This window comes from Ornithodoros turicata, unplaced genomic scaffold (genome assembly GCF_037126465.1).
Source record: "Ornithodoros turicata isolate Travis unplaced genomic scaffold, ASM3712646v1 Chromosome15, whole genome shotgun sequence".
NCBI lineage: Eukaryota > Metazoa > Arthropoda > Arachnida > Ixodida > Argasidae > Ornithodoros > Ornithodoros turicata.
In genome coordinates, this window is record NW_026999318.1 from 1934958 (window position 1) to 1951487 (window position 16530).

General features: G+C 44.1%; 1 protein-coding gene across 2 annotated transcripts in view; it reads right to left on the reverse strand.

Moving 5' to 3' along the window:
- Positions 1-4683: 4683 nt before the first annotated feature.
- LOC135372414 (sodium-coupled neutral amino acid transporter 7-like) overlaps positions 4684-16530 on the reverse strand; it is a 65706-nt gene continuing 53859 nt past the window's right edge. For both annotated transcript variants that reach the window (XM_064606030.1, XM_064606029.1), the window contains exon 10: positions 4684-4921. In XM_064606030.1, the coding sequence (XP_064462100.1) occupies positions 4746-4921 (176 nt within the window). In that variant the 3' untranslated portion in view covers positions 4684-4745. The remainder of the gene's footprint in view (positions 4922-16530) is intronic.

Genomic DNA, 16530 nt, shown 5'->3' on the forward strand with positions numbered 1-16530 from the left:
CTTTAGAGCGATAGAAATTATAGGAGCTTATCTGCTAACCAGACCAACCACTTTCCGACCAAGATAAGCCTCTGCTGGTGAAGGTGATCCGCTCCTGGGGCGCTGTTCTGGTTTCGGCTCATTAGCATAGCAAAATTCAGCAATGAATATTTCACAGCACACGCTCTTTTCTAAGTTTTTAAAAGATAGAATGGATTTCAATGAACAGTTTTCTCCCATTCTGCGATCTCGCTTTTGCCCAAAATTCCCTGATTAAACAATTAATCAAGTGTAGGTAGTTATTCATCTAGTAGTTACCTACTATCTTCGAGAGGATGTCCGCCTTGCCGTATAACTCAACAGAAAAAGAACTATTTATTCAAACTACCCTACTTCTCCACTTACTGTGGAATTGCGTAGGGGAGAGGGAAATACAGCTGATACAAAAATGTCAATCACTATATCTAGCTAACAGAAACTCAGTGCTTTCTAAGTATCAGGAAGATTCAGACATAAATAAACAAAGCTTCATGGAGAACCTGTTTCTACTGTTGGTGGCAACTAGGTCTCGTGGAAGGCCATTCCATTCTGATATGGTTCGCACGAAAAATGAATCCTTAAAGACCGACGACCGGTGGCAATACGGCTCGACCTTGCATGCCTGATCCAGCCGTTCCGAGATAAAATGGGGACTTCGCAAATAATCGTATCGGCTAACACCCGTGTATCCATAGTATATGTCGAAAAAAAGTTTCAAACGAGACGCCTTGCGGCGATTTTCCAGTGATGTCCAGCCCAAGGCTGCTTTTAAATCTGCTGATCTGGCATACTGAGAGTAATTGTTCGTGACAAACCTTGCAGCTTGATTTTGTACCCTTTCTATTTTCTTCCGAAGACCAATACCAGATGGGTCCCATACTGCGCTAGAACATTCCAAGATCGGGCGAACATACGACTCGTAAACTATTATCTTGATCTCTTTAGGAGCTGATCTAAAATTTCGTCGCAGGAATCCAAGTGTTTTAGTAGCTTTACTAACAGTCCGTTCGATATGTTTATCCCACTTTAAATTCCTGCTCAGCGTGATGCCCAAATACTTGTAGTCTTCTACAGTTTGAAGGACTGTGTTGTTTAGATTATATGTTAAAGTGTGTATATTCGAAGAAAACGCGATAGACTGACATTTAGAGATGTTTAATGCCATGCCCCATTCTCTGCACCAGGTCTCGATTTTGACCAGGTCTCTCTGTAGGATATTAACGTCATCTGCTGAGTGGATTGCCCGATATACTACACAATCGTCAGCAAATAACCTGATGCAAGAATCCACGACTTTGGGAAGGTCATTTATATATATCAGGAACATTAGTGGGCCCAATACTGATCCCTGTGGGACACCAGATGTTACATCAACTACTTTTGAAACTGCACCATTTATCACCACAGATTGCTTCCTATCTTTAAAATAGTCATTGAGCCAGTTCAATACCACAGGGTCCAATTTCAAGAACTGTAACTTGTGAAGCATTAATTTATGATTGACAGTGTCAAATGCTTTTCGGAAGTCGAGGAAAATGCAGTCAGTTCGGATCTGATTATCGAAATTACGTGCAAGATCATGATAAAAGCAGACAAGCTGAGTTGTACATGACAAGTTTTTGCAAAATCCGTGCTGTGATGGAAAGAAAAAATTATTTAGAGATAAGTGAGACACTATATTTGAACAAACAACGTGCTCTAAGATTTTGCCACAAATGCATAGGAGTGAAACAGGTCTGTAGTTTTCAACGTGAGTTTTATCACCTGCCTTAAAGATCGGAACGACGTTCGCAAACTTCCATTCCTTCGGGACCTTAGCTGTCTCCAACGAGCGTTTGTAGATCACATAAAGATATTCCACAATAACACTGGAACATGCCTTTAACACAATAGAAGATATACCATCAGGTCCCGGACTTTTTTGGGTGTTTAGATTTCGAATCTGAATTAATATCCCATTTTTTGATAACCTAAGACTGTCCATGTAGTAGTCTAACGGCACAACATACATTGGTTTGCGTGTAGCAGCATGACACGAAAACACAGATTTAAAATAATTATTTAAAACGTCACACTTGTCCACACTTGTCCACATCATTTGTTACAAATTCACTAGCAACCTTAATCGCTGGAATACCTGTAGGGACCTTATTCATCGACTTCACATATTTCCAAAGTTCCTTTGTATTGCCGCCAAGTCTGGGCTTTAGTTTGGAAAAATATGCTCGCTTTTCTAACCTGATAGACTGTCGAATGAGTCTTGATAATAGCTCTATTCTATCGTACCTTGACGGGGTTTTATTCTTGACATAAACGGAAAAGGCCCTCGCTTTCTGCCTAATTAGTTTCTTTATGTGCCTCGTAAAGTAAGGTTTGTCGCATTTTGCTTTATGTTTGATTGTAATTAAAGGGACATAGGTACGAACTAAATTCATCAAGGTATTTTTAAACGCATTCCACAGATCATCAATATCTAAATGTTCTCCAAGAGCCTGGAAATCAGGAAGACTGACCACGAGCTCTCTACTTATAGCCTCGAAGTCTCCATGTCTATACAAGAAGACTTTCCTCTGGTTGCGATAATTTCTGACACTGTGTGGGGTCCTCATTTTAAATACTACACAGTCATGGTCTGATATGCCGGGTATAACTGACGTATTACAAACGATGTCCTTTTGGTTACACAATACTAGATCTAAAATGTTTGAAGCGCGAGTAGGAACGAGGACACTTTGTTGGAAAGAATGTGCTATCAACAAATCTTCAAAGGCTCGGTACACTGGTGAGTTATTTAGTCTAACATATGCCGTCTGACCCCAGTTGTAATCTGGGAGATTAAAATCTCCTGCAATTATCAGCACGCTGTCAGAAATTAAACAAACCTGCTCATGCAATTTCATTATTGGATCGTCACCACTGTTTGGTGGTCGATAAAAGGAGCAAATCGCAACAGTTAAGCCTTTGAGTAATAGGCGGCACCATACTGACTCGCAGCAGTCAGCATGAATCGGGACATGAACAGGCCGTAAATGACTACGCACACAAATAAATACATCTCCTCCGTGGCTGCCTCTATCATTTCTAAACACAGTATATTCTGTTGGGAACACTTCAGAGTCACCCACCGAACAATCAAGCCACGACTCAGTTCCTATCACAATGTCAGGGTTTATCGCAGACAAGAGCATGCAGAAGTCGTCCGCCTTATTTTTTAAGCTTCTAACATTCAGAGATAAGACAGTGAGGTCAGGTGGTGTACCAGGGGCTTGATGGCTTAGCTATGTCGAACTGGCATTCTGCTTCGAACGGTTTTTGTTTGTTTGAGATCTAGTGGCCCGGCCTCCCGCTGCCAATAAAGATTCAGACATATCATGAACTGCCGCGTCATCGGTGTTGGCAGTAGGCTTTGTAGTATGCACCTTAATCGGTCGCCTATTCCCGCTGGTACAATCCCATTCATACAAACCTCCGCTAACAAATAGTCTGTTATACACCAACCGAACGGGCTTTCCTTGCAAACGCTCCTCTTTCGCGGAATCCCAAAGACGTCTTCTAATATCTCTTGTCCGTCGACAAAAGTCTTCAGACACGGAAACATTAGTGCCTTTCAGTTTGCGACAATTCTTTAGAACCTCCATCTTTTCCCTGTAATCACAAAACCTCAATGCGACTGGTCGATGCTTATATGCTACTCGTCTACCAAACCTGTGAACTCGCTCAACAGTTCTAGTCTCTACTCCAAGCTGTTCAGAAAAGAGCTTAGCCACCTTCTCGTGAAGGCCTGGTGGTGTTTCATCGTCAGTTTCGTCCAATCCAAAAATTAGTAGGTTATTTCTACGCGACCGATCTTCTAGGTCGTCAATTCTGTCACACAACTGGCTAACACTCGATTCTAATCTAGTTATGCTGTCCCTATTAGTAATTACATCATCAATAAGGTGCTCGAACTTCTGGATTTGAGATTGAATGGCTTTGATTTCAGTACTAGTTTCGCTCATGAATTCTTTCATTTGGTTTTGATCCTTCCTAATCTGGGCCATCACTTCAGCGTCCCTCCTTTGATTACTTAGTATTTCCTTGAGCATATCGTCAGTAGAAGGACCTGGGTTGGTTTCAATATCCCCAGATAACAGCAGCTCAGTCACGTGCCAACACTCAGACATCATCGCTACAACTTGTCGGGTGCACGGCAAGACCACTACGCATACGTTATTGCTTTTAAAACAGTCATGTCTTTTTCTGCTCACCTGTATAAACAGAAGAGGGTTAAGCATTTTGACACATTGGTTGCCGTGCACCCCTCTGAAGAGTCCGTCTGGATGGCAGCAACTATATATATATATATAGATGGCAGCAACTATACTGCTATCATAGATTTTTCATGAAAATTCTGTAAATTATAAAAAAAGCGCCTGGTATGACGACTATGATTCGCGCCGCGTCGCGAGACAACTATGGTCATAAACGACGCCGTAGTGGTTGGGTCTGTTTGCCAAACTCAAGGTCGCTTCTATTTGGCTTCTCAAATTTTTCTTTCGCTGAGTAATAACAAATGAATTTTGAAAGTGATGTCCACCAACGAAGTACGTCTCGGGGATGTTGCAAGAAACCAGTCACATAGGAAGTGTAAAAAAGGCTCTGTATTTGCATCATTCGTGTGGTAGAGGTGCCTCTATTAGTAGGATGGGCTTCAGCATTGACACTGAGTAAGATGAACCGCTGCCTGGTCAGCTGCACTTATGGCTGGCCCCGCTCTTTGGAATATGATGCACGATAGTCCGTACAAGGACCGTGCCAGATAGCAGCAGGCCAAAGATGATGACGACGCACCCCAGGAACTGCATCAACCGCTCCCGGGGCAGGTAGCCGGGTTTCTTACGTACGACACCCACCAAGCATAAACCTGAAAGCATTTTAATTGGCGACTTTATGCACAGCAGATGACAAGAAGCAGCGTCACTTTTTCAGATCAACTTAAATTAGCAATCAATATCGGCCTTCGGTGTCAGCTTCGTACTACTGAAGTACTATGGAAAAGATGTAACATGGAGTTAGGGATTTTCCCAGCACATACCTGCTCACCTTATTTGAAATCCTTATTTGGAATCCCCAAAACAAGAAGAAACAGCCAAAAAGGCCAAAACATTTAAAACAGACTGCAGGTACCGGTGCCACACCCCCTATGGAATTCCAACACCCCCTGAGGGGAAAACCTAACACAAATCCCTAAATGGAGCACTTTGAAAATGAGGTCTGAAACGTGGGAGAGGACAATATTTGTTCCCAAGAATAAAAATTATATATGCAAGCTTTTCTCATAGCCACGTTCTTTTTTCGTCTCACATATTATGGGACGACGACTCCTCTTGCCGTGCCACACGAGAGCTCGCCCCTGTGCCATGCAATCGAACGTTGGTACTTTATTGAGCTTCGTTTCCAGTAAGTTGCATGACGTATCAATTTGAAAGGGAGCAATACCCCCTTCTTCATGAAAATCTGTTCGAAACGCGAGTTTTGGACTTCCTGCGTTGAACAGCCGCGTTTAGACGTTTTCTCATGCCAAGTACCCCACACCCCACACCGCTAGCAGGAAAAGCAAAAAGAAACAACCACCCATAGCCTCGCGACACACTCAGCGCTCCGAATGCAGTAAAAGTAGCACGTAGCATATGTTTAGAGTTAAAGGAGCATAAAAGTGACTCCCAAAATATTTTTTTTCTTCGCTGCGGCGGGTTCTGCAACGAATAAAATGAGCTCCTGTGATAGAACGCTGAGCGCAAGTGACCTACACCTTTAAAAAATCCCCTCCTCGTGCAATGAGCGCATCGCCGAACGACGAACGGACATCGTGAGGTATCATGGGCTTCGGCCGCGACCAGTGACGTACAGCGACACAACTCAATCTTGTATAAGCGACGCGTGAGGTGAAAAGAAAAAACAAAGAACAAAGGCAGGCAATTTTTCAGTGGCCAGCTTTATGCAACAGAACGCCTTTCTTCGACCTCGGACAAAATTCACAGCACAACCAATTATCAGATAAAGAAAGCTAGGTCACGCTATGACGAAAACTGTCACAAACAGTTGCCATAACCCACAACAGTGAGTGTTTGGTTCCGCATAGTTGACCCTACCACCTTTGTCGCAAAGTGTCGACCATCCCAAGCATTTATATAGGATTAATTTGAGTGGCACCTGGATTATTTTGTATGGCACTCGGATTAATTTAAATGGCACTCGGATTAATTTAAATGGCACTCGGATTAATTTAAATGGCACCTGGATTAATTAGTTTGGCACTAGGATTAATTTAGCTGGCACTTGGATTAAAATCGCCGGGAAATCCTGTAGTACCTGCCCTGTCGTCTCTTCTCTCTGTCCCGTTCCCAGTATTAGTTCATCATGCAAGAACATAACGGAGCCAATATGTCTTCCCCAGACGACGCCCCCCGGCGAAGAACTTGCAGTCAGAGAATGGTAACGGCAATGGTAGCGGAAACAAGCGGTATATTACAGAAACGATAACGGAAACCGGAACGCATACCACGGTCCTCCATTACCGAAAACTGAAACGGAAACGAAAATTATCATCTGGTATTGAATTCGGGTAATGGCTATTCCTGTTGTGCGGTGACATTTGAGTGATATTTCATTTTTATTTTTGTATTTTGATGATTCCGTTCCCTGTAATGCTATAAATACCACACGTGAGCATGGAAACGAAGCGCAATTTGGATCTCGTCCCTGTCCTCCAAACTCCATGACATCAACACCTAACTTTACTCCATCATAGCACGAGGATGACAGCCTACGATTTTTAGTTATTAGTTTACTTTTTTTCATTTCACCGTGGCTATGGCAGTATTATTTACTACTATTTATAAATGCGACATTGGATGAAGGTTACGCCCATCTTGAGTTGCTGGACTCAGAGTGCTGATGACTGAAGACATCATCCAACATTTAAAAAAAAAATCTTGCAAGATGTGCGCATCCCGACGACGTAAAATGTGTGTGTATGCGTGACACCAACGTTGCACTTGGGCAAGACAGGGTGCTGACGGAGCTTTACCCGCAGCTCTGTGACAGCCGTTCCATTACCAGAAACAGTAACAGAAACTAAACTGAGAGGCTGGTATCAGAAACAGATAACGGAAACGAAAATATAGCAGTAACGAAAATGGAAACGGTAACGAAAATACGTCCGTTGCCCTTCCCTGCTTGAAGTTGTACATCAGTTGCAGTACTCTGAAGCTATTCAGTGACTCTATTGCTAGGTACTTGAACTGCAATTATGAGGTACTTTGCCCATCACTGCTCCTAATCTTCCGCACGACCTTGGCTGCCACCAACAAGCTGCCGCTTTTACCTGCACTCTAAAACAGAACTTCACCGCACATCACGGTGAAGGCCAACCACACCTTTATCACTCCCGATTTGTGGAAAGCGCGGGGCGTACGCTTTTCTGGGAACCGCATTAGTGTTCTAAAAAGGCGTACGTCTTCCGTTTTTAACCAATGAGGGAGCAGAACGATGCCATTCGGGATGGTGATTGGGCGTGCTATGTGGTGAAGTTCTGTTTTTAGAGTGGGTTCAGCGATGCCACTGGTCGCTAAGTGTCTGCACTGCCAGTGTCACCTGATGTCGTCCACGCCATCTGGCAACACGTGCGCCGCGGAGTAATAGCGTTAGGCGGTGTGCTGATGAGCATTCGCACAGGAGTTAGGAGGAGTGCCGCCAAACGCTGCGGGAGATGAAGAGGCGACGGTCGAAAATGACGAACGCGAGCGAAGCGCGGCCACCCAGGCAAAAATCTGGAGTGGGACCACTTCGAAGTGGATTGGACAGGAACCACTTGGAATGTGGAACCATTCATTGGCTGGGACCAGTTAAAAGTGGAACCAGTTTCATGGTAGTCCCACTTAAAGTGGAACCAATAGAATTTGTCCAGTGGTCCCCTCTGCTAAGTGGTATCGGATCCGACCACTTTGCAGCTGGGACCACTGAATTCATGACCGAAAGTAATGCATAGAAAAGCACATACTGTTCAAATAAATGTTGTTTATTCTGCCATGAGCATACACTAAGTATAAAGAAATAATCGATACGTATTTATTATTTATTATCAATATCTCTCACGTATTTCACACGTAATCACTCACTGCGTCTAGACTAGGCATTTCCCTGTGTTGACTGTGCGATGCACTCACGGACCACAGGAAGCATGGCGTTTTGTTGACCACCTCACACCTTGTATTTTCTCTGAGAAGATGACACCTCCGTCCATGTAGGTCGCGACATGTACCCTTTTCCTCTTCACCAAACGATCCTAACCTTTATAGACACTTCTTAACCATGTTTCTCAGGTTCCTCTAGTTCCTGAAATGAAACACATAATCAATAGTAATCGAAGCATCACGGTAAGCACTTATACCTGTAGACATCAGAACAAGTGTGCAGAACAACATCAGAACATTATGTGCCGTCCGTTTGGCGTTTCATGGTCCGGTTCTTCTCCGGACGCCGTGTCGTCTTGTTAGCGTCAAAACTTCTCCGAGATGTCGACAATAAGTTTCACATGAATCATTGTCATCACGTTGTCTTAGAAAACGCACTAAAAGCACGTAAATACTGCACAGGAGATGTCCGATCTCTGCCACGGCAACCGAAGAGAAAAAACAACTGGTTACGGCGTGTCCAAGTTCCAACTGACACTCTCCTCTCTCTGCTCACTCGCCCTACGCCCTACCGTAGCCCGCCGTTCGAATTTGAATTGATAACCTCCCGCCGCACCATGGCGCCCTCATAATTATTGCGCCTGCTTTGGGTCAGCCCGTGCAATTACCTCTTTGGTTTTTCTTCTTCTAATTATTTAGCGTAGTTTGTCATCTTTTGAATGTGTCTTTTAACATTTTGCTGGTACTTTTTATGACGTTCACCTGTAGATGAGAATATGAGCACGAATTGAAGTTACAGCATACATTTTGTCCAAGACGTAGATTGATAAAAAGCAATAAAAACAGATGTTACGTGTGCTAAAATACATCAAAATAATGGATCAAACAAACAACAAGGATATATGGCAAGAGTGGACTCTTCCTCCCCAACAGATCTCAAAGGGGAAGTCGCCCAGTTTGGAATCTCAAGTGGTTCAATCGGTTCAATTGACCATTGTGGGAACAAAATGGTACCTGTGAGGCTCCCACTGTAAGTTCTAGAACCATTTGAAGCCAGAGTGGTACCACTGATTTTACCAATGTGGAACTAGCCACTCCACTTGGGAATCCAGCTGGGACCATCCAGATTTAACTGGAACCATTCCGGGACCATCCACATTCAACTGGAACCAGTCCAGATTTTTGCCTGGGCAGTAACGCCAGGAAGCCGCGTGCGACAAGCCCTGCCGCCATTACACTCGTCCAGATGTTCAGAAATGCGCACCAAAGAGTACGGCGACTTTAGTGAGAAGTGAACATGTTTGTAATGGACACCCGGGTTTCTCGCACGAGGCCCATGGGAGATGGACGGGTTTGCCGTTGGGCTGCACGCAAATCATGTGGGGTCACACCGGACGTATCGCACTTCGTCTGCTGCAATACTATCACATTTCGTACGCGTTTGGCGGTGCGCCGAAAAGTGCAGTGATTTGTATGTACGTAATAACGATAGGGACTAGCGTATGGGAGACTTCGCGACTAAATGGATTCCAAGCATGTGGTATTCCCGCAATCATTTACACAAACAAAACACATTTGTGAAATATCTCACTTGAAAATGAAAGGGGTATAATAAAAACGACCTTTAACTTTTGAAATTTGAGAAAGGCTGGCTTCCACCAGCGATCGTCGATGGAGGTGCTGCTTCTTTCTTTCTGTGGTCAGCCAACGTCACCGTGCATTAGCCAAACCATTCCTGTGTTGTTTCCTGACGCGTGCAAGTAGACTAAAAGCTGTTTTTTTTTCATCAGTGTCTGAGTAATCTGATCCAGAATCTTCCTCCATTGTTTTGTTCCGGGAATATAACACTGCGGCTGCGACCGGCGTGGTATACTACTTGTCTGCTCCATCCAGAGTGACGTCAACAGGGTGGCCTTGGAAGGTGAAAATTTCTATGACATCCTCTCCACGTTCCTGTTTCGGTTTGATTGTTTTCTTATTTGAAGTATAATTCGTCACATGAGGAGGAAACAAAGTTGATGGCAGGTCTACAGTGGATGTTATGCACCAACTACAACGTATGGCACTTTTTTCTCCGATCGCTCGGAAGTCTCTCTTTTTTACCAAGCTGACAAACTATGCGCGTCACCGCAGGGTAGTCCATCACGTACGAATGCGCATTATTTGGACCACATTGCTGCCATCCTTGGCCGGCAGCGAACCCGTTATGAGTAGGACATCACGTCACCGAGTGCTTATGTTAAACGCTTCTGAAAAGGCATTATAGAGCATAGTGTTACTTATAGATACAACACAGCTTAAAGGTCAGCTACGCCGATTTCCCGATGTGTTAAAACGGTTGTGATATTCAGAACGAGCACATCCAACTGCCCCCGAAACGCACGTTCGTTTCTCAATTTTGTCTTCCTATTACGAAAATTAATCAATCAAAGAAACCAAAACAAGCCATGGGCGCAGCCGTTGTTGTGACGTAGATGGGAAAAACCTGCTCCATCTACGTAGAGAGAATTGTGCTTCTGATTGGATGAAAGCTGAGGCTTTCCCCGACTTCCCTGGCGTCTTCTCCCGTTTGCGAGGAAATCCAGTTATGGCCGCCGGCTACGATGAGCGTTTCGTCCGACGTAATCCCGAGAACTATTGAACGATGGAAACAACAACTGCGAACTCACCTCAACAACATTTTCGGCGTGAAATTGTGATTATGTGCTAGAGAACTTCGCAGTTCAACCGTTCAGCTGCCATTCACGGCGACCCGTTTGCTGCTTTTGCTTTTACTACATGTGCAGGAATGGGAGCGATTGGGCAACAACGTGAGACTTGGTGGTCGTTTGAGCATATACCTGCAGAGGACTGGTCTTCAAAGAAAGAAGACCGTATTTCTGCCCATGCACATCGTGCGATTGCCAGCTTGTTACACGAGATACATATATTGTGCAGCATCATAGCGTGACCGCAATGAACGACGTAGGAATGTATCGTGACCATTCGAACTGCATTCGTTCAACCATTCGTCGGTTATATGAAAGTGGTCATTAGAGTTGCCCCGCACAAAAAGTGTTGGATGTAGTTTTGTATTGTGTTGATTACCTCGTGGAGCGCACTCAAGCGTACTCAAGCGTGGAGCGTACTCAAGTAACTTTGTCACCAAATTAGTCAGTGACAAAAGGTATGTGTACTTTATCACAAATTTAATAACCTTGGTGGAAATGGTTGATGCTGTCCTCTGCCTTGTACGGTGCACTTCGTAGCAAAATACACAGTGTCCAAGTGTTTTCCTTGACCACAAAAAATAAATGCCCTGTCAAAGCTGAAAGACCCTTATCAAAATGGGGAAGCCCGGGCTTGCTTGTCCAGAGAAACAAATTGAAACTGCAGCGCTCAACCTAATTAACTGCATGCTCAGCAACTAAGGCTGGTGATGCCGAAGACCTAGTATTTCTAGGTTAAAAGGAACAAAGGAGAAAAGTCCACGGCGGCGTATTAATGTTGTTTCAAAAGTACAACACCACAAAATTTGTGAGAGTCAGTTGGTGTATTTAGTTATGTTCGTCACCTCCTGCACCAATTTTTAATAAGGTTCAATTGCGTTGCTACCAACCAGGACCTAAGCCTGACCGATGATCTAATAATAATAATAGTATCTATCTATGACCTGTATGGACATTCAACACTAGTTTGGTCTAGGTTTCACACGTGGCTTCTAGTGAAATTCGAAGCTGCTCTGTAGAGCTGACAGGAGACTTGCAGAGTAGATAATTTTTTAATATATTTTCCAAAGACCATGTAAAAAACAATGTGCTGTACCAACTGTATTCAAAGAAATACAAATATACTCTGACCGATGACACACAATGGGCGCAAGGTTGAGAACACAAGAATACTACTACTGCAGGCACTGTCCTGAAATTCTAAGTCACCATTTGTGAGAAAGCAATGACCACGCACAGCCTAAGGATCATATTGAGCTCCTTCCATTATTCTTTTTATTGACATCACGTTGGCTGCCATCCACATCCAGTTCATGAAAATGACCTTTATCGTTGAAAGAACGGTTCAACAGTAAGCGAGCTGGTGATAGTGTCCATGATGGCGAGACCTGAGGAGGAGATACAAGAAGGGACATACACACACTATGTTGAGACATTGTGTATGGTCCCTTCCTATCCCTCGTCTCAGGGTTTTTCGCTATGGACCTTCATGATGTTTCCTTCCGGAGACTTTACATATTTTTACGTATGATTGTGAAGGTACAGTCTGGCGCTGTTAGCAAATCACACAATACTTGTCTTGAAACAAGAATCCGTAGAAGGTACACAGTAATCTTCAGCATTGCACACATCTATGGGACATGGCAATCACTTTGGAATGTCACAGGTCGGCACATGATTAGTCGTGTTGAACAGACAACTATTTGTCATATTTTAGGCACAAAAAGCAGTTTTGGCACCTGCATGTTGAGACAGGTGTATCCCTACATACCTTGCCATGACACAAATATATGAAGCAACAGATGTACTCTCTACTTTATTATGGTTATTAGTCAACACTCCCAAGAATGTGGGAACACAGTCTTGTACCACCTACACTCTTCAAAACTACCTTCACACACGACACATTGTAGGTCAACGAGACTCCAGAATGATGTCCTCTCCTTCCTCATTAGCTGAAAACATTTTTCTACTACTTTACATACGGGGAAGTTAGTACAAGAAACGCACACGTTCCTTTTTTGAGCAAATCAGTATTCAGAGCGTTACCATACTGTAGTGGGCCTGCAGTGCATTACGTGGTACAGCACACATTGTAAAAAATTTCACTGCAGAACATGTCCCCCGTTCTAATGACAGTCTTCTCCAGTTTTTCAAACTGCCATTTGTCAAAGTGCTTTATGGTATGACACAGTATTTCTAAATTTTTACTGTAGTTTACCGGTTGTAGCAGAAAAAGATACACTGTTTCCGATCACAGGACGCAAGCCATAAGTGCTATACGGCAACAGTTTTTTGTATACATGATTTGTATACATGATAAATAAGTTTTTGTATACATGATACCGCTTGAATGGAACACAAGCTTCTGCTGCATTGCCAGAACACAACAGCGGACAGATTTACCTTACTTCACCTGAGAAAAAGAATGTACTGTTGCACACATTATGCTGTTTGAATGTCTCGAAAAATATAATTTATGACCGCAACACATCAACTGGAAGATTTCGATTTACCTTACTCAAAACTGACAAAAGGTATGCACGGTTGTACACATGAAACTGCTTGAACTGCCCTTGAGGGCTCTGGAAGAACACCTTATTTGTGACCAATATACAACTTCTGAGCCAACATTTTAATTTATACCTTACTCAGAATACACGACATGTGCTGCCGTGCATATGATACGATGATACTGCTTAAATGTACTCTGAAAGCGCTGGAGTAAGAACACAAACACCTCACGCATGGTTGTTCTAAGCTAGCGAGCAACAGCAAGGGTATACGAACACAAGAAGTCGAGCACAAGTCATGCAATGCACTTGATTCATCAGAAAATGAAATGTCTCAGTACCACGTGTCACTGTTCCGTCAACAAAAACAGATGAAGGGCCGTCTGGTTGGCATTGGTGACAGCCTTCAGCTTGAAACCCAGACCCAGACGGTGATAGTTGAGACGTGGAGTGCAAGCTTTTCGGTGGTGCCACAATGCCTGCGAAATCATTTAACAAATAAGGCAATTCCAAATATGTACTGAGAATACACCCGCTGGGGCCTAATCTCTAAAGGATGAAGCAGTAACTGACAGATACCGTATTTTTCTTTTCTATGTGATGGCATTTGCACCGCATGACTGACTTGTCTAACATTACGGGTCTCACCTTTATCTGCTGCCTAGTCCTGTCCCTGCAATCTCCTGCTGCAGATAATGTTGGCACAGCATCCGGGACGAGACATCTTCGGATTCGTGTGAAACAGGTTGCGCATTGCTACCCTAACATTCGTATGAGCGAAATGAACAGATCAAATCGCTGCTTTCGAAGGTGGCACCCAGTCGGAGTTGTAACCGATTGTTGCAGTCAATAGCTTTTTTTTCGTCTTTCGGAAAGTTGTAGCTTGAAACATTGGAACTGCATGCTGAAGTGTTCTTGCAGACGGGAGCAAAACGCTCACGCATTCTCGGCACGCAGCACAGAACACAAAACACACCATGAAGTCTGTACTGGCCTAGCAAATGCTTTGCAGTCGAAGGAAGCAAAACTCACGTTCCTCGTGGGTTCAGTGAAGTCCAGAAATATACTGGCTCCCTAATAGCGAACTGTTTATCACTTCCCCAATGTCAATCTGCGCAGCAGACGGCTCGACAGAAGAAACCGGCCGGCTTGGCGGAAGAAACCAAGCCAAATGTCATGCCAAGCCGGAGCACCGGCAGACCACGAATGTGTCGTCGACACAGGGTTTGCGCGCCACAAGACGGAATGTCAGTGAAACTAAAAATTCCCGTTTTCGAAAAACCGTGAGGAGTTTGGGATAACTATTTTGCACACATAATCAGTCTTCCCTTATGAACATATCGTGTGAGTACCATTCCATTCTGTAACACTCGAAAATCGGCGTAGCTCAGCTTTAAGGAGCAGACCTCCCCGTTGTATTTATGAACACCTTATTTCTCCTGAGCAGAACACACTAACCGTACTACAGAAATCAATGTGGATGTACCGTGTCTCCTGGTGTAAAACGCAGGCGTCGCGTTACATGCGGTGCAAGGTGCTGTCTCCAAGTAGATGCGACGCAGTCCCATCAACTGGTAGATGTCTTAATTTTACACGTTTAGTTTAGCTGAGATGTAATGGGTGGGATGAACAAGCAGCTTACGCGTAGAAAGGTACTAGACGTGCTTTTACGGAACACCAACCGCAAAGCGGCTGACAGTAAGATGCCACATACATATTCGGTAGCTTTGGCGAAGTGTTCTTTACGTCCATGCAGAGATTTGGTCGGGGAGAAATATCTTACTTCTTTCAGCACATAGACCATGCCTGCCAATGTATTTTCAAGGTAGAAACTTCGGACAGGGCATTTTGTAAAAGGTGTTGATCTTGGCGCATAGCTGCAATGCATCGTGCAGCTGTAGGCCGCCGCCGTACGTTTTTGCGTTCGTGTTCGTCGTCCGTGACTTATCAGTACTACTGGGTCTTCTCTCCGTGAAATTTGCAAAAATAACTGACATTTCATACACCGGGTTGGAGTTGGGACCACTTGTCTTGCCTCTTGGGGTTGACTTTCATTGCTCACCTGTCCGCTCAAAAAAAGTGGAAGTCGCTCGTGTGGAAATATTAGGGAAGTTCTACCTACAGGAAAGGGCATTGCATCGATGTTATGCAGCCGTGCAGACGACCAAAAAGGTCATATCTCACACATGTCGCGTTACCCGCCGATTCACCCACACCCTTCAATGAACTAAATTTTGTTGGTGACAACGTCTGTTTGTTTCATACATTGTTTGTTGTGTCATACACCAGGCGATGATCTGGACGAGAAAGAGCCGTTCACCAGCGCCTCAAGAACATTACCACCTTCCTGCCATCACCATAAATATGATAGACCCATCGACAAATGAGAGATGAAGACAGATCGACAGCTCAACTGCCTGGAGTACATGGTCTGTTCGGATACGAATGTCGACATAGACAGTGACAACAGAGCAATCGTACTGTCCAATGTATTGAGGTCATGGCATCAACGCATTGCCTTCCACTTCTCGAACGCTCACACAAGCCGTACGTCGAACTGTGCCGCCGTATAACGTCCCCTGAACTTACTATGCATGGTGTGTGTATGTGTGTGTGTGTTTATTCTTTACGATTTTTTAGAAAAACGATTTTTGCAGGCGGTTTATGCGCCCTACCGTACGTCCTGCGGAAAAGCCTATGTGACTACTGGATGACTGATTACCTAAATTTCTTTGATTAACTTTGTAATTGCATTAGTTAATTTCGGGAAAATACGAGACAGCAGAATTGGAAGCGGTCATTATTTGAGTACACTCTCTGAAACGAGCAGGTACTTTGATATATAAATTGCGAAACTTAATTGTGATGCAGATGAGCCGAAACCAAAACTAGGCACTTCTCAGGCGCAGAAACGACATGACTTCCGGCTTACGTGGGACGGAAAACGGTCTATCTCCCTACCAGATCAGCGCTTACTCCAATCAGCTACATCGCAGCAAAACATATGGCCCTCCGACTCCAACGTACATCGTTCCTTTTGCGCTCGAAAGGTGCGTGTTTCGGTTTCCGTTCATTTGCATATCAACATCCGGCGGTGCATATTTCAACGCATGTGCG